Source organism: Salmo salar, chromosome ssa01, assembly GCF_905237065.1.
Source record: "Salmo salar chromosome ssa01, Ssal_v3.1, whole genome shotgun sequence".
Lineage (NCBI taxonomy): Eukaryota > Metazoa > Chordata > Actinopteri > Salmoniformes > Salmonidae > Salmo > Salmo salar.
In genome coordinates, this window is record NC_059442.1 from 88,559,571 (window position 1) to 88,578,761 (window position 19,191).

General features: G+C 43.3%; 1 protein-coding gene across 1 annotated transcript; it reads left to right on the plus strand.

Moving 5' to 3' along the window:
• The first annotated feature begins 859 nt into the window (after positions 1–859).
• LOC123724072 (vegetative cell wall protein gp1) lies at positions 860–18,423 on the plus strand. Its single transcript, XM_045724007.1, has 4 exons — positions 860–1,411; positions 12,251–12,338; positions 13,595–13,616; positions 18,094–18,423. Exons 2-4 carry the CDS (start codon positions 12,282–12,284, stop codon positions 18,360–18,362), a joined length of 348 nt encoding a protein of 115 aa, XP_045579963.1. The 5' UTR covers positions 860–1,411; positions 12,251–12,281; the 3' UTR covers positions 18,363–18,423.
• Positions 18,424–19,191: the final 768 nt, after the last annotated feature.

A 19,191-nucleotide genomic window follows, 5' to 3' on the forward strand; every position in this document is an offset into this window, starting at 1 on the left:
TTACAGAAGGCAAATAATTTATCCAAAACTAAATATATGTTGATATCAGTTGGCAGAGGTCTTTACTTCAACATTAATGTGTTTTGATTATGTATTTCTAATACGTTTTAAGACTTTTTCGGGTGGATGTTTTCTAAGACCCCTTTTCTGTCTGTTTTACCAGAAATCAAAGCCTTTACTTTTCCCAGAAATATAGACTGTTAGCTTTCATTTAACAAATACTTTATTATGCTCCTATGAACTTCACATGTTGGTCCTAATGGGGCGTTTTACAAGGGGGCGCATCTAGACGTTTAGAATACCAAATCCATGATCTTAAAACTTTTGTTGCATTTTTATGGCCGAAATGTTTAAATATGACGTCATTCGTGTCCACTGTCCATACTTCAACCCATATGAAAAATTATTAAAATAGGTATTTTATTTGACTGTACGTTTTTTTTACTATAGGGTATTCTTGCCTAATGGTAGTGAAAGAAACTAACTCCACCGTTGTTTAATTGAAGGACAAAAATCGGCCTCACCACAAGCCCATATACTCCCGTCAGAGAGAGAGCTTGCTGCTGCCGAGACCATAGAAGCAAAGATTTTTATAACTAACCCAAGATAGACGAGAGCCTGTCGTTTCCAATGGGAGCAAATTAATCATAGTGGGCACAACATGCAAGGAGGTGGCAGAGCCAAGCACGGGCTAGCGAGATCCGCGCTATAACATATATTTGCATATTTGTGTTAGGGTACGCCTACTCAGTGAAGTACGCGTGTGCAATAGGCCAATTCGCCTTTGCACTCCTTCTAAAGAACGCAATTTTTTAAAACTTTGGCAAAGGGTAAAATCTACAAAACTTAGTCCAATCTGTTCGTAACAGATTGTAGTTTTGGAAACAGAAATCTGTATTGAGATAAAATATTTAATCGATGAGGAAATGTGCAGAATGTCGGCCCAAATCCATTTCGCTCCATCTTCTCCCACTGCCGGCCACTGGGCTTCCTCTCATCATCAAATTTGGTAGTGATTGGAAACGCCAACCGAATGCTTCACATTTGTACATCCGGTGAAATTTCTGGCTCATTTTCTATATGTGCTAGAACTCTTGTGGGCGAGACATTCGATTCATACAGAGCAGCAAAATGGCCGACCGTCAACCAACTGACTTTCCAGAGCTTTAAAAACGAATTATTCTGCACATTAGTTAGGTTTACGTTATCATAGTATTTACAAATCAAGAGCACCAACGAGTATATTTCTTTGTTAGCCACATACTTCATTATTCGTTGAGGTTGTTTTTCCATGTTTCATCAACTAGGATTTCGCACTGAAGCACTTTAGCCACAGCAGATGAAAGGGGAAATAATATTTGCTTCTTTAGCTAGCTAACACGCCAGCTATATTTCATATGTGATTCCTGAGGTGAGTATCATTTAGTTAATGTCTAAAGTTCGTTAGCTGCATGCATATTCCATAGTTGTAACGCAGAAATGTTCTGTCGACAAAGGTGTTAAAATATAACCAACGTTAGCTAGTTTGCTATGCAACCGAATGGATGTCGTTGCGCGAGTGAGCATCTAGAGAAGTTATCTTGCCTTTGGATAGATTTACTTAATTCGCGAGCGGAATCAAAGCAATGTAGCTAGTTAACTCCGGAGTCTGGGTCGTAATCTTGCAGTGAATTATGCTGGTATACTTGCATTTTCAAAAATGAAGACGGTGATGTTGTCTTGGTAGTTAGCTCAGCTTAGCAGTTAGCCGTTACAAGATGTCTAGCTAGCTGGTCGATATAGCTAGTTAAATAGCTACGTCTTATTTTATTTACTTTGCTTGGTCGGTGCAAGACCCCGCGTGCACTAAAATATGAATATTGGTTCATTTTCCATTAGCAAGCTAAGCTAACGTTAACTAGCTAACTACCAGTATTATGCGGATAGCTAACTAGCTACTCGGTTTCTTGATCTGAGCCCGTTGTCCGTGTCATGTGTCAATTTTTAGCCCGCCATACCTTCATAACGATAGCCAACAACCATCGACATGCAGCATTTTTGTTGCCAGCCACGGTTGCTGAATGGCCAACACCAGGGCTCAGCATTAGCAAGCTGCGATTTTCGATAAGTTAGGTAGCTATATTGTTGCACCTTCATACTTGCATAGTTAGCTAGCTATGTTTATTCCCATGCACGAAATGTTGACATATGTACATGCGTGAAGGATAGCTGTTGCAGCTAACTAGTTACATAAGCCTGCCTCTGACCAGAGCCTCCGAAATCATGACAACTGTGGCCCGTGGCTTTAGCTATGTCACTGAGAAAGAAGGGCCACAAACAGCTGCACACTCTCATTATCAGTTTCGTTTTCCGTTACAGGTCATTTGCAAAGCATTGTCCATTATGTCCACTTAACTCTTATCAATCGTGTGGTGTCATGTCTATTTGTGATGTGCAAACACTGTTTTTGGTTGTAATGCTTGGTTATGGATTCCTTTAGCTACATAACAACCTTATTTAGCATGTCTGGCCTTTAATAAGAAATAGTACCTGAATTCTAATAGGTGTGTCAATACAGCCAGACCCCTTACAACCCCTTACAATCAGATCCCTTACAATGCTGTCACCAGGGCTATGGTATAGGCCAGGGTTTCCTGGGTGCATGTTTAGTTTAGTTTTTTTGCCCTAGCACTACACAGCTGATTCAAATAACCAACTCATCATCAAGCTTTGATTATTTGGATCAGCTGTGTAGTCCTAGGGCAAAACCTAAAAGGTGCACCCAAGGGGGGCCCCAAGACCGTGTTTGGGAAACCGTGGTATAAGCTAGCAAACATTAAGACACAAGTTTTAAAATCTAAATTATGTATTGTTGAAATGGCATGGGCAACTGAGAAACACATTGGTACAATTTAAGGCCAAGTGGCCAACTATAATGCAGGCACTAGGGATGTGGGTGTTAGCATGCTGGTATGGGTGTGAGCATGCAGGTACTAGGGATGGGGGTGTTAACATGCTGGGGTAGGGGTGTGAGCATGCAGGTACAAGGGATGGGAGTGTGAACATGCTGGGGTAGGGTGTGAGCAGGCACTAGGGATGGGGTAGGGGTGTGAGCATGCAGGCACTAGGGATGAGGGTGTGAACATGCAGGTACTAGGGATGGGGGTGTTAACATGCTGGGATAGGGGTGTGAGCATGCAGGTACTAGGGATGGGAGTGTGAACATGCTGGGGTAGGGTGTGAGCAGGCACTAGGGATGGGGTAGGGGTGTGAGCATGCAGGCACTAGGGATGAGGGTGTGAACATGCAGGTACTAGGGATGGGGGTGTTAACATGCTGGGGTAGGGGTGTGAGCATGCAGGTACTAGGGATGGGGGTGTTAACATGCTGGGGTAGGGTGTGAGCAGGCACTAGGGATGGGGTAGGGGTGTGAGCATGCAGGCACTAGGGATGAGGGTGTGAACATGCTGGTATGGGTGTGAGCATGCAGGCACTATGGCTGGGGGTGTGAGCATGCTGGGCTGGGGGTGTGAGCATGCTGGGCTGGGGGTGTGAGCATGCTGGGCTGGGGGTGTGAGCATGCTGGGCTGGGGGTGTGAGCATGCTGGGCTGGGGGTGTGAGCATGCTGGGCTGGGGGTGTGAGCATGCTGGGCTGGGGTAAGGGTGTGAGCATGCTGGGCTGGGGTAAGGGTGTGAGCATGCTGGGCTGGGGTAAGGGTGTGAGCATGCTGGGCTGGGGTAAGGTTGTGAGCATGCAGGCACTAGGGATGGGGGTGTGAACATGCTGGTATGGGTGTGGGCACTCGGGGTGTGAACTAGAGGTCGATCGATTATGATTTTTCAACACCGATACCGATTATTGGAGGACAAAAAAGCTGATACCGATTAATCAGCCGATTTTATAAATAAATAATAAAACATTTCAAAAATACATTTAAAAAATATAAAATAAAACATTTTATTTATTTAATTTTTTTATTAATTTAACTTTTTTGGGTAATAATGACAATTACAACAATACTGAATGAACACTTATTTTAACTTAATATAGTACATCAATAAAATCAATTTAGCCTCAAATAAATAATGAAACATGTTCACTTTGGTTTAAATAATGCAAAAACCAAGTGTTGGAGAAGAAAATAAAAGTGCAATATGTGCCATGTAAAAAAGATAACATTTAAGTTCCTTGCTCAGAACATGAGAACATATGAAAGCTGGTTGTTCCTTATTAACATGAGTCTTCAATATTCCCAGGTAAGAAGTTTTAGGTTGTAGTTATTATAGGACTATTTCTCTCTCTACGATTTGTATTTCATATACCTTTGACTATTGGATGTTCTTATAGGCACTTTAGTATTGCCAGTGTAACAGTATAGCTTCCGTCCCTCTCCTCACTCCTACCTGGGCTCGAACCAGGAACACATCGACAACAGCCACCCTCGAAGCAGCGTTACCCATGCAGAGCAAGGGGAACAACTACTCCAAGTCTCAGAGCGAGCGAGTGACGTTTGAAACGCTGTTAGCGCGCACCCCGCTAACTAGCTAGCCATTTCACATCGGTTACACCAGCCTAATCTTGGGAGTTGATAGGCTTGAAGTCATAAACGCTTGCGTCCCACCTAGTCAACAGCCAGTGGAATCGAGTGGCGCGAAATACAAATACCTCAAAAATGCTATAACTTCAATTTCTCAAACATATGACTATTTTACACCATTTTAAAGACAAGACTCTCGTTAATCTAACCACATTGTCCGATTTCAAAAAGGCTTTACAGCGAAAGCAAAACATTAGATTGTCAGGAGAGTACCCTGCCAAAAATAATCACACAGCCATTTTCAAAGCAAGCATATATGTCACAAAAACCAAAACCACAGCTAAATGCAGCACTAACCTTTGATGATCTTCATCAGATGACACTCCTAGGACATTATGTTATACATGCATGTTTTGTTCAATTAAGTTCATATTTGTATCAAAAACCAGCTTTTTACATTAGCATTGTGATGTTCAGAACTAGCATACCCACCGCAAACTTCTGGTGAATTTACTAAATTACTCACGATTAACGTTCACAGAATACATAACAATTATTTTAAGAATTATAGATACAGAACTCCTTTATGCAATCGTGGTGTCAGATTTTAAAATAGCTTTTCGGCGAAAGCGCATTTTGCAATATTCTGAGTAGATAGCCTGGCCATCACGGCTAGCTAATTTGACACCCACCAAGTTTGGCCCTCACCAAACTCAGATTTACTATAAGAAATGCTTACGAGCCTGCTGCTGCCTACCATCGCTCAGTCAGACTGCTCTATCAAATCATAGACTTAATTATAACATAATAAACACACAGAAACACGAGCCTTGGGTCATTAATATGTTAGAATCCGGAAACTATCATCTCGAAAACAAAACGTTATTCCTGTTACATTGCACAACCTTCAGTGTTATGTCATAATTACATAAAATTCTGACAAATTACCCAAAGTGTTGCATATACCCTGACTGTGTGCAATGAACGCAAAATGACACAATTTCGCCTGGTTAATATTGCCTGCTAACCTGGATTTCATTTAGCTAAATATGCAGGTTTAAAAATATATACTTTTGTGTATTGATTTTAACCTCTATGGGCTAGGTGGGACTCTAGCGTCCCCCCCGTGGTGCACTCCATCAACAGCAGGTGCATTTCAAGAGCGGCAAATTTGAATCCAAATAAATGTAAAAATTCTAATTTTTCAAACATACAACTATTTTACACCCTTTGAAAGATAAACATCTCCTTAATCTAACCACGTTTTACGATTTCAAAAAGGTTTTACGGCGAAAGCATAAATTTAGAGTATGTTAGGACAGTACATTTACAAGAGTTGTGTGTAATGTTTTGTCAATTCAAAGACAGGGTCACCAAAACCATAAAACCAGCTAAAATGATGCACTAACCTTTTACAATCTCCATCAGATGACACTCCTAGGACATTATGTTAGACAATGCATGCATTTTTAGTTCTATCAAGTTCATATTTATATCCAAAAACAGCGTTTTACTATGGCATTGATGTTGAGGAAATCGTTTCCCTCCAATAACAGGCAGTCAAGTCAACGCCACAAATTAAATAATTAAAATTAGAAAACATTGGTAAAATATTATATTGTCATTTAAAGAATTATAGATTTACATCTCTTGAACGCAATCAACTTGCCAGATTTAAAAATAACCTTACTGGGAAATCACACTTTGCAATAATCTGAGCACTGCGCCCAGAAAAATACGCGTTGCGATACAGACTAGACGTCATGTTGGGGAGATCTAAAATCGAAAATACTATGTAAATAATCCATTACCTTTGATTCTCTTCATCAGATGTCACTTCCAGGTATCACAGGTCCATACCGAATGTAGTTTTGTTCAAAAAAGCTCATCATTTATGTCCAAAAATCTCCGTCTTGTTAGCACATGATCTAAGCCAGCCGGACTTCTCGTCATGAACGAGGGGAAAAAATATATTTACGTTCGTTCAAACATGTCAAACGTTGTATAGCATAAATCATTAGGGCCTTTTTGAACCAAAACATGAATAATATTCAAGGTGGACGAATGCATACTCTTTTATAACGTATTGGAACGAGGGTACCCAACATGAACTCGCGCGCCAGGTGTCTAATGGGCCATCATCGTTCCATGGCTCTTGTTCGGTCAGATCTCCCTCCAGAAGACTCAAAACACTTTGTAAAGGCTGGTGACATCTAGTGGAAGCAATAGGAAGTGCCAAAATATTCCTCAGCCCCTGTGTTTTTCAATGGGATAGGTTTAAAGGTAATACAACACATCAGGTATCCACTTCCTGTCAGAAAATGTCTCAGGGTTTTGCCTGCCAAATGAGTTCTGTTATACTCACAGACACCATTCAAACAGTTTTAGAAACTTTAGAGTGTTTTCTATCCATATATAATAAGTATATGCATATTCTAGTTACTGGGTAGGATAAGTAACCAGATTAAATCGGGTACATTTTTTTTATCCAGCCGTGCAAATACTGCCCCCTAGCCCTAACAGGTTAAGAAAGGCATTGATGTTTATTGTTAGGTACAGTCGTGCAACGATTGTGCTTTTTTCGCAAATGTGCTTTTGTTAAATCATCCCCGTTTTGGCGAAGTCGGCTGTCTTTGTTAGGAAGAAATAGTCTTCACAGTTTGCAACGAGCCAGGCGGCCCAAACTGCTGCACTTCTCTGTTTGCAAGAGAAGTGACACATTTTCCCTAGTTAAAAGAAATTCGTGTTAGCAGGCAATATTAACTAAATATGCAGGTTTAAAAATATATACTTGTGTATTGATTTTAAGAAAGGCATTGATGTTTATGGTTGGAGCAACGTGTACCTAAGCGATTATATGCAACACAGGACATGCTAGATAAACTAGTAATATCATCAACCATGTGTAGTTAACTAGTGATTATGATTGATTGATTGTTTTTTATAAGATAAGTTTAATGCTAGCTAGCAACTTACCTTGGCTTCTTACTGCATTCGCGTAACCTCGTGGAGTGCAATGTAAAGCAGGTGGTTAGAGTGTTGGACTAGTTAACCATAAGGTTGCAAGATTGAATCCCTGAGCTGACAAGGTAAAAATCTGTCTTTCTGCCCCTGAACAAGGCAGTTAACCCACCGTTCCTAGGCCGTCATTGAAAATAAGAATGTGTTCTTAACCTGTTAGGGCTAGGGGGCAGTATTGACACGGCTGGATAAAAAACGTACCCGATTTAATCTGGTTACTACTCCTGCCCAGTAACTAGAATATGCATATAATTATTGGCTTTGGATAGAAAACACTCCAAAGTTTCTAAAACTGTTTGAATGGTGTCTGAGTATAACAGAACTCAAATGGCAGGTCAAAACCTGAGCGATTCCTTTACAGGAGGTGGCCTGTCTGACCATTTTTTGTCTTTCTTTGACATCTCTTTCCAAAACTTAGGATCTCTGCGGTAACGTGACACTTCCCACGGCTCCAATAGGCTCTCAGAGCCAGGGAAAAACCTGAATGTCGTCATTCCAGCCCCAGGCTGAAACACATTATCGCCTTTCTCAAGTGGCCGATCAAGGGACAGTGGGCTTAGGCGCGTGCACTGGCCGCCCCCGTCTTTCTGTTTTTTCCTCTGTTTACCGAAAAGGAGATTCCCGGTCGGAATATTATCGCTTTTTTACGAGATAAATTGCATAAAAATTGATTTTAAACAGCGGTTGACATGCTTCGAAGTACGGTAATGGAATATTTAGAATTTTTTTGTCACGAATTGCGCCATGCTCGTAACCCTAATTTACCATTTCGGATAGTGTCTGGAACGCACAAACAAAACGCCGCTATTTGGATATAACGATGGATTATTTGGGACCAAACCAACATTTGTTATTGAAGTAGAAGTCCTGGGAGTGCATTCTGACGAAGACAACAAAGGTAATAACATTTTTGTTATAGTAAATCTGATTTTGGTGAAGGCTAAACTTGCCGGGTGTCTAAATAGCTAGCCCGTGATGGCTGGGCTATGTACTTAGCTTTTTGGTGAAAGCACATTTTGCAATATTCTATTTTAAAATCGGACATATCGAGTGCATAGAGGAGTTCTGTATCTATAATTCTTAAAATAATTGTTATGCTTTTTGTGAACGTTTATCGTGAGTAATTTAGTAAATTGTTAGTAAATTCCCCGGAAGTTTGCGGGGGGTATGCTAGTTCTGAACGTCACATGCTAATGTAAAAAGCTGTTTTTTGATATAAATATGAACTTGATTGAACAAAACATGCATGTATTGTATAACATAATGTCCTAGGGTTGTCATCTGATGAAGATCATCAAAGGTTAGTGCTGCATTTAGCTGTCTTCTGGGTTTTTGTGACATTATATGCTAGCTTGAAAAATGGGTGTCTGATTATTTCTGGCTGGGTACTCTGCTGACATAATCTAATGTTTTGCTTTCGTTGTAAAGCCTTTTTGAAATCGGACAGTGTGGTTAGATTAACGAGAGTCTTGTCTTTAAATAGCTGTAAAATAGTCTTATGTTTGAGAAAATGAAGTAATAGGATTTAAGGTATTTGAAAATCGCGCCACTGGATTACACTGGCTGTTGCGTAGGTGGGACGAATTCGTCCCGCCTAGCCCAGTTTAACTGACTTGCCTAGTTAAATAAAGGTCGAAATATACACTGCTCAAAAAAATAAAGGGAACACTTAAACAACACAATGTAACTCCAAGTCAATCACACTTCTGTGAAATTAAACTGTCCACTTAGGAAGCAACACTGATTGACAATACATTTCACATGCTGTTGTGCAAATGGAATAGACAACAGGTGGAAATGATAGGCAATTAGCAAGACACCCCCAATAAAGGAGTGGTTCTGCAGGTGGGGACCACAGACCACTTCTCAGTTCCTATGCTTCCTGGCTGATGTTTGGTCACTTTTGAATGCTGGCGGTGCGTTCACTCTAGTGGTAGCATGAGACTGAGTCTACAACCCACACAAGTGGCTCAGGTAGTGCAGCTCATCCAGGATGGGACATCAATGCGATCTGTGGCAAGGTTTGCTGTGTCTGTCAGCGTAGTGTCCAGAGCATGGAGGCGCTACCAGGAGACAGGCCAGTACATCAGGAGACGTGGAGGAGGCCGTAGGAGGGCAACAACCCAGCAGCAGGACCGCTACCTCCGCCTTTGTGCAAGGAGGAGCAGGAGGAGCACTGCCAGAGCCCTGCAAAATGACCTCCAGCAGGCCACAAATGTGCATGTGTCTGCTCAAACGGTCAGAAAGACTCCATGAGGGTGGTATGAGGGCCCGACGTCCACAGGTGGGGGTTGTGCTTACAGCCCAACACCGTGCAGGACGTTTGGCATTTGCCAGAGAACACCAAGATGGGCAAATTCGCCACTGGCGCCCTGTGCTCTTCACAGATGAAAGCAGGTTCACACTGAGCACGTGACAGATGTGACAGAGTCTGGAGACGCCGTGGAGAACATTCTGCTGCCTGCAACATCCTCCAGCATGACCGGTTTGGTGGTGGGTCAGTCATGGTGTGGGGTGGCATTTCTTTGGGGTGCCGCACAGCCCTCCGTGTGCTCGCCAGAGGTAGCCTGACTGCCATTAGGTACCGAGATGAGATCCTCAGACCCCTTGTGAGACCATATGCTGGTGCGGTTGGCCCTGGGTTCCTCCTAATGCAAGACAATACTAGACCTCATGTGGCTGGAGTGTGTCAGCAGTTCCTGCAAGACGAAGGCATTGATGCTATGGACTGGCCCGCCCGTTCCCCAGACCTGAATCCAATTGAGCACATCTGGGACATCATGTCTCGCTCCATCCACCAACGCCACGTTGCACCACAGACTGTCCAGGAGTTGGCGGATGCTTTAGTCCAGGTCTGGGAGGAGATCCCTCAGGAGACCATCCGCCACCTCATCAGGAGCATGCCCAGGCGTTGTAGGGAGGTCATACAGGCACGTGGAGGCCACACACACTACTGAGCCTCATTTTGACTTGTTTTAAGGACATTACATCAAAGTTGGATCAGCCTGTAGTGTGGTTTTCCACTTTAATTTTGAGTGTGACTCCAAATCCAGACCTCCATGGGTTGATAAATTGGATTTCCATTGATTATTTTTGTGTGATTTTTGTTGTCAGCACATTCAACTATGTAAAGAAAAAAGTATTTAATAAGATTATTTCTTTCATTCAGATCTAGGATGTGTTGTTTAAGTGTTCCCTTTATTTTTTTGAGCAGTATATATATTTTTTAAATCGGCGCCCAAAAATACCGATTTCCGATTGTTATGAAAACTTGAAATCGGCCCTAATTAATCGGCCATTCCGATTAATCGGTCGACCTCTAGTAGGTGTGTGAGCATGCTGGGGTGGGGGTGTGAACATGCAGGCGCTATGGGTGGGGGTGTGAACATGCAGGCGCTATGGGATTGGGGGTGTGAACATGCAGGCGCTATGGGATTGGGGGTGTGAACATGCAGGCGCTATGGGATTGGGGGTGTCAACATGCAGGCGCTATGGGATTGGGGGTGTCAACATGCAGGCGCTATGGGATTGGGGGTGTCAACATGCAGGCGCTATGGGATTGGGGGTGTCAACATGCAGGCGCTATGGGATTGGGGGTGTGAACATGCAGGCGCTATGGGATTGGGGGTGTGAACGTGCAGGCGCTATGGGATTGGGGGTGTGAACGTGCAGGCGCTATGGGATTGGGGGTGTGAACGTGCAGGCGCTATGGGATTGGGGGTGTGAACATGCAGGCGCTATGGGATTGGGGGTGTGAACATGCAGGCGCTATGGGATTGGGGGTGTGAACATGCAGGCGCTATGGGATTGGGGGTGTGAACATGCAGGCGCTATGGGATTGGGGGTGTGAACATGCAGGCGCTATGGGATTGGGGGTGTGAACATGCAGGCGCTATGGGATTGGGGGTGTGAACATGCAGGCGCTATGGGATTGGGGGTGTGAACATGCAGGCGCTATGGGATTGGGGGTGTGAACATGCAGGCGCTATGGGATTGGGGGTGTGAACATGCAGGCGCTATGGGATTGGGGGTGTGAACATGCAGGCGCTATGGGATTGGGGGTGTGAACATGCAGGCGCTATGGGATTGGGGGTGTGAACATGCAGGCGCTATGGGATTGGGGGTGTGAACATGCAGGCGCTATGGGATTGGGGGTGTGAACATGCAGGCGCTATGGGATTGGGGGTGTGAACATGCAGGCGCTATGGGATTGGGGGTGTGAACATGCAGGCGCTATGGGATTGGGGGTGTGAACATGCAGGCGCTATGGGATTGGGGGTGTGAACATGCAGGCGCTATGGGATTGGGGGTGTAGTCATTGTTTGTCTGTAAATTGTTCGTATGTAGAAGTTTGTATCTGGAGTAAAAAAATATATAAAGATGCACATTTTATTTTAAAAAATAAGAGCAAGTGTGACCCTGCCTTTTCAACAGGAGTGAGCCTTTAGCCTTTGAAGCTTATGACAAGACCTGAAAACTCCTTCCTTATTACATTGGCTAACAAGGCTTTGAGGGGAGGATAAGCCTGGAATTTCCTGCAGGTTTATTATGTGGATAGTTACTGTATGAACAATACAGCACGTGTCCAGTAATCTTCTGAGACCTAGGTCATGAATCATTTAGCAATTGTGGCGGCACAAGGAACACTGATTGTTCTTAGGACTGTTGCACTAGTTTGTGGTTAGCAATGTGTTTTTCTTCTCTCCCCCAGAAAGGAGTATCAGGAAAGGGAACAGTAGTTCATGGAAGACAAAAAAAGGAAGAAAGAAGACAAAAGGAAAAGGGAAGCCTCTCAGAAGGTAAAGATGTTTCCATGCCAACAGCCATCTTTGCACTGAATGATGCTTAAATCAAGGTGGAGAACAAAAATTGCAAGTTTAAATTGTTGCAGTCTTACCATTTTTCTTAGAACTGAAGTTTGCACATAAGTGCTCTGACCCAGATTATAGGCTACATGATCTCACCTAGTTGTGATGGCCTGGCCAGCTGGGGCACATTCAGTTTTTAAAAGTTGTATGCAATACACACAAGTCTCAACAAATTACATTTAATGACTAGGTCTTGTTATGCCTGGCACTCTGTCCAGACCACAGTACTCTTTTAACGAGTCAATGCCACACATTTGACTGGTTTTCATCGGCCACCTGTGTAGGGATGGGCATTTTTAAATTATTTAAGTTTGATTAATATCATAATTTTTTCAGTTATCTGTACTTTGGAAATCCATGTGTTTTAAAGAGATTTATCATTTTTACTGAATGGAGACTTGCTTACGTGACTCGAGAGGGCCACTGGGCTGCACGGAGAGGGGGGGGCAGCCAAACCGACTCGCGATAGTTAGACCAACTTCTTGCTGCCATAGGTTATCTATCGTACCATCTGGTAGTGCCTGTCTTGACATCCTCAAATCGTTGTAAAGAAGCTAGCTAGCTACATTAACCAGCTGTTAGCCAGCTAGCAAGCTACAGTAGCAAGGCTATTTGAGGCTCTTTTGCTGCACTCCCCGTCCTATGTCTTCAATAACTCCATTCATATGAAACAGCCTACCTGTTGGTGGATCATTGTAGTCAACTCCTTCTCATTTAGCGAACTTTATTCCATAAATGTAATTCCGTTTTGCATTGATTAGAAATCTCCCTCTTCACTTGCTACACATGAAGCCTCTGACTGTAGCGCCGTTTTGATTGACCGACAGTAACAACAAGCTACACGTGTGAAGGCTACAGGGTGACTTTTTTTTTTTTACGGGGCACACTCATAAAACTCATAACATTTTAAATGTAACGCTTTATCCTTATTGGCTATGTAGCAATATCATTTTATTGAATTTTAGGCAAAGCCTTTAAAATAAATTATACTCTCCCAAGTAATCTAATCCTAACGTCCGTTCAGATATTTGAGTACTCAAATAACCGTGCCCATCCCTACCCCTGTGTCGTTCAAACAATGCTGTTTATGATTAATGAATCAGTAAGAATATGCACATTCATGTTTTCTTGCCGTTTATTGTAATATTTCCATATTTGGCAACTGATGTATGTTTGTCTTGTTTCAGGTTGCAGAGCAAAAAAACAAAGGTGAGCAGTATCTTTGTATCCTCTGCTAGATTCACCTGGTTGCTATGTTCACAAGGTCCCACCTGTTTCTGTCAGCTTATGCCTGTCTTGTCATTCTCAACGCTAGCAATTTTTGTGTTTGAGTCTTATTCCTTCAGTTTGTTTATAAGTTCTCCTTGACAGATGCACGTAACATAAATGGTAACATCTGTCGACAAAGTTTTGGATAGTACTACTGAGAAAATTTGTTCCAGTATGCAGATTTTTCATTACTGGTTGTTTGGACGAATCACTATTTCGCAGGTGCTCGCTTCTTTCGGATTTTGTAAGGGGAGGGTACATTGGCCCGAAACTGGCTGAGTTTCCGTTTAGAGGGGTGGAGACCTTGCTAGTCTCTTCAGTACATTTTCTAACATGTACGTCTCTCCCCAGAACTTCATCAAGCATCTGACACAGTTATGAAAGATTTTAGTTCTGGGTGTCCTAGATTGTTTGTTTATGCTGTTGGTTTTGTGTGTTGTAACTGCAGTGACACACTATCCAGTAGATAAACAACAGTTTCTTTCCCTCTTCTGTCATTCTCACAAGTAGTTGAATATTGGAATACATTTGGAAAGTATTGGCATGTACCAGTCAAAAGTTTGGACACACCTACTCATTCCAGGGTATTTCTTAATTTTTTACTGTTTTCTACATTGTAAAATAGTATTGAAGACATCAAAAAGTATGAAATAACACAGGGAATCATGTAGTAACCTAAAAGTGTTAAACAAATCCAAATATATTTTAGATTCTTTAAAGTAACCACCCCTTGCCTTTATGACTGCTTTGCACACTCTTGGCATTCTCTCAACCAGCTTTGAGGTAGTCACCTGGAATGCATTTCAATTGACAGGTGGGCCTTGTTAAAAGTTTATTTGTGGAATTTCTTTCCTCAATGCGCTTGAGCCAATCAGTTGTGTTGTGACAAGGTAGGGGTGGTATACAGAAGATATCCCTATTTGGTAAAAGACCCAAGTCCATATTATGGCAAGAACAGCTCAAATAAGCAAAGAGAAACGCCAGTCCATCATTTCTTTAAGATATGAAGGCCAGTCAATCCGGAAAATGTCAAGATCTTTGAATGTTTCTTCAAGTGCAGTCGCAAAAACCAGGTGCTATGATGAAACTGGCTCTCATGAGGACCGCCACAGGAAAGGAAGACCCAGAGTTACCTCTGCTGCAGAGGGTAAGTTCATTAGAGTTAACTGCACCTCAGATTGCAGCCTAAATAAATGTTTCACAGAGTTCAAGTAACAGACACATCTCAACATCAACTGTTCAGAGGAGACTGTGAATCAGGCCTTCATGGTCGAGTTGCTGCAAAGAAACCACTACTAAAGGACACCAATAATAAGAAGAGACTTGCTTGGGCCAAGAAACACGAGTAATGGACATTAGACTGGTGGAAAACTGTCCTTTGGTCTGGTGAGTCCAAATTAGAGATTTTTGGTTCTAACCGCCTACTCTGTGTCTTTGTGAGACGCAGAGTAGGTGAACGGATGATCTCTGCATGTGTGGTTCCCACCGTGAAGCATGGAAGAGGTGTGGGGGTGCTTTGCTGGTGACACTGTCTGTGTTTTATTTAGAATTCGAGGCACACTTAACCAGCATGGCGACCACAGCATTCTACAACGATACACCATCCCATCTGCTTTGCGCTTAGTGGGACTAGCATTTGTTTTTCAACTGGACAATGACCAAAAACACACCTCCAGGCTGTGTAAGGGCTATTTGACCAAGGAGAGTGATGGAGTGCTGCATCAGATGACCTGGCCTCCACAATCACCTGACCTCAACCCAATTGAGATGGTTTGGGATGAGTTGGACCGCAGACTGAAGGAAAAGCAGCCAACAAGTGCTCAGTATATGTGGGAACTCCTTCAAGATTGTTGGAAAGGCAATCCAGTTGAAGCTGATTGAGAGAATTGTGCAAAGGGTGGCTACTTTGAAGAATCTGAAATATAAAATATTTTTTTATTTGTTTAACACTTTTTGTTGTTACATTCCATGTGTTATTTCATAGTTTTGATATCGTCACCATTATTCTACAATGTAGAAATTTGTCAAAATCAAGAAATCCTTGAATGAGTAGGTGTGTCCAAACCTTTGACAGGTGCTGAATTTGAAAAATTCTCAACTGCAGACAAGTGTTTTTTCTATTACAAATGTTGAAATACTGCATGCATTTGAACCCAGGTCTGTATGGCCTGGGTTCAAATGCATAATACCGGCACTGAACACAATGGCCTCTTGCTGTTATTTGAAGTTTAGCAATGCTAACAAGTACTTGTAAAATCCTATAGAGAATATTAGCTAAATGCTAAAGAGCACATTGCTAACATTTTATACAGTCTCTGATAAACCGGACAGACATCGCATAAAGTTATACAAGTAATAAAAAAACATGCTACACATTATTTGAAATATGCATTTATTTCAACCCCGGTCTGGCCTGTTTAGTTGCATTCAACAAAAATATGTCTTATGCATTTAAGCCAACCCCTCAGAGGTGCGGGGGGCTGCCTTTGTTGTTGTTGGTGGGTGGTTGTTGGTTGTTGGTGGGTGGTTGTTGGTTGTTGTTGGTTGTGGTTGGTGGTTGTTGTTGTGGTTGGTTGGTTGTTGGTGGGTGGTTGGTTGTTGGTGGGTGGTTGGTTGTTGGTGGGTGGTTGGTTGTTGGTGGGTGGTTGGTTGTTGGTGGGTGGTTGGTTGTTGGTGGGTGGTTGTTGGTGGGTGGTTGGTGGTTGTTGGTTGTGGTTGTTGGTGGGTGGTTGTTGGTGGGTGGGTTGTTGGTGGGTGGGTTGTGGTTGGTGGTTGGTGGTTGTTGGTTGGTGGTTGTTGGTTGTTGGTGGGTGGTTGGTGGTGGTTGGTGGGTGGTTGTTGGTTGTGGTTGGTGGTGGTTGGTTGGTTGTTGGTGGGTGGTTGTTGGTTGTGGTTGGTGGTGGTTGTTGGTTGGGGGTGGTTGTTGGTTGGGGGTGGTTGTTGGTTGGGGGTGGTGGGTGGTTGTTGGTTGTGGTTGGTTGGGGGTGGTTGTTGGTGGGTGGTTGTTGGTTGTGGTTGTTGGTTGGTTGGGGGTTGTTGGTTGGTTGTTGGTTGTTGGTTGGTTGTGGTTGTTGGTTGGTTGTGGTTGTTGGTTGGTTGGGGGTTGTTGGTTGGTTGTTGGTTGTGGTTGGTTGTGGTTGTTGGTTGGTTGGGGGTTGTTGGTTGGTTGGGGGTTGTTGGTTGGTTGTTGGGGTTGTTGGTTGGTTGGGGGTTGTTGGTTGGTTGGGGGTTGTTGGTTGGTTGTTGGTTGTTGGTTGGTTGTGGTTGTTGGTTGGTTGGGGGTGGTTGTTGGTGGGTGGTTGTTGGGGGTGGTTGTTGGTTGGTTGGGGGTTGTTGGTTGGTTGTTGGTTGTGGTTGGTTGTGGTTGTTGGTTGGTTGTGGTTGTTGGTTGGTTGGGGGTTGTTGGTTGGTTGTTGGTTGTGGTTGGTTGTGGTTGTTGGTTGGTTGGGGGTTGTTGGTTGGTTGGGGGTTGTTGGTTGGTTGGGGGTTGTTGGTTGGTTGTTGGGGTTGTTGGTTGGTTGTTGGGGTTGTTGGTTGGTTGGGGGTTGTTGGTTGGTTGGGGGTTGTTGGTTGGTTGTTGGTTGGTTGTTGGTTGTGGTTGTTGGTTGGTTGGGGGTTGTTGGTTGGGTTGTTGGTTGTGGTTGGTTGTGATTGTTGGTGGTGGTTGTTAACTGCCTTCGAGGTCAGAACAGCAGAATTGTTTTTAATCTCGCGGATTCAAACAAACAACCTTTTCATTACTGTCCCAACAGTCTAACCACTAGGCTACCCGCTGCCCTTATTTCAAATGAAGATGATGGCTACATGCAATGCTTTACACTGAGTGTACAAAACATTAAGAACCCCTTCCTAATATTGAGTTGCACCCCTTTTGCCCTCAGAACAGACTCAATTTGTCAGGGCATGAACTCTACAAGGTGTCACGTGTTCCACAGGGATGCTGGCCCATGTTGACTCCAATGCTTTCCTCAAGTTGGCTGGATCTCCTTTTGGGTGGTAAACCATTCTTGATGCACACATTGTTGTGCATGAAAAACCCAGCAGTGTTGCTGTTGACACAAACCGTTGCTCCTGACACCTACTACCATACCTAGTTCAAAGGCACTTAAATCTTTTGTCTTGCCCATTCACCCTCTGAATGACACACATACACGTCTCAATTGTCTCAAGGCTTAAAAATCGTTCTTTAACCTGTCTCCTCCCCTTCATCTACACTGATTTTGAAGTGGATTTAACAAGTGACATCAATAAGGGATCATAGCTTTGACCTGGATTCGCCTGGTCAGTCTGTCATGGAAAGAGCAGGTGTTTTGTACACTGTTTATTATCCGTTAGGACATTTCCTTCGATTTTCATATCACTTTCTTTCCTCTATGCACCTTAATGACTTCTATACATCTTCTCCTTTGCCATGCAGTGTCAGAATTGACCAAGCCCTCGTCCACCCAGTCTCCTGCCGCCCCCAGCTCTGCTTCCCCCAGCCCTGGACCCACCCCCTCGGCATCCCCCTCCCCTGCCACCGCGGCTGCAGGCGTCGCCCCCCCCCCCAGGGTGGGAACAATGCGAAGCGGCCGGCGGTGGCCAACGGACAGCCCCCCGCAGCAGGCACCCAGGCCTCCCAGCGCTACATGCCCCGCGAAGTGCCCCCGCGATTCCGCTGCCAGCAAGACCACAAAGTGCTACTGAAGAGGGGCCAGCCGCCGCTGTCCTCCATGCTACTGGGGGGGAGGCACCGGCGGAGGGGGAGACTGCCCCAATGCAACCATGGCTGCTGCCTCAGGTGGGTGTCTGGAACGAGTCCCGACATGGAGCATCATGCAAGTTTAGGCTCTGTTCAAATACTTTAAAAGTGAATCCTATACCTTCCTATTTCATTCTTGGTATAATGTTTTGGTCTAAAAATGTTTTTTTCCTGTGTCCAGACTTAACTCTTCAGCGTCTCATCCCGTCAGCGGGATCAAAATCCAGCGAAAAATCATATCGCCAATTAGCATAAAAAAAATTAATAATTTTTTTGTTTTGTTTTATAGATACACCTCTCCTGAATCGACCCACGTCGTCCGATTTCAAAAAGGTTTTACAGGAAAAGCAAATCATTAGATTATGTTAGATGAGTCCATCGTAAAAAGCAGCAACATAGCCATTTTCCGACCAACCACTTGCATCACAAATAACCAAAAAACAGCTAAATGCAGCACTAACCTTTTACAAACTTCATCAGATGACACACCTAGGACATCATGTTACACAATGCATGCATTCTTTTGTTCAATAAAGGTCAAATTTATATATAAAAACAGCATTTTACATCGGCGTCTGACGTTGACTAACTATTTTCCCCTCAAATGCGTCCCGGGAAACAGTGCTACAATTCCCTAAATTACTATTCGAAAACGATTTTTTAAATTTATATTGTCAATCTAACATTTATAGATGAATATTTCTTGAACACCTGTCATACCAGATTTTAAATTAACTTTACTGGGTAATCACACTTTGCGATAAAAGGAGATGC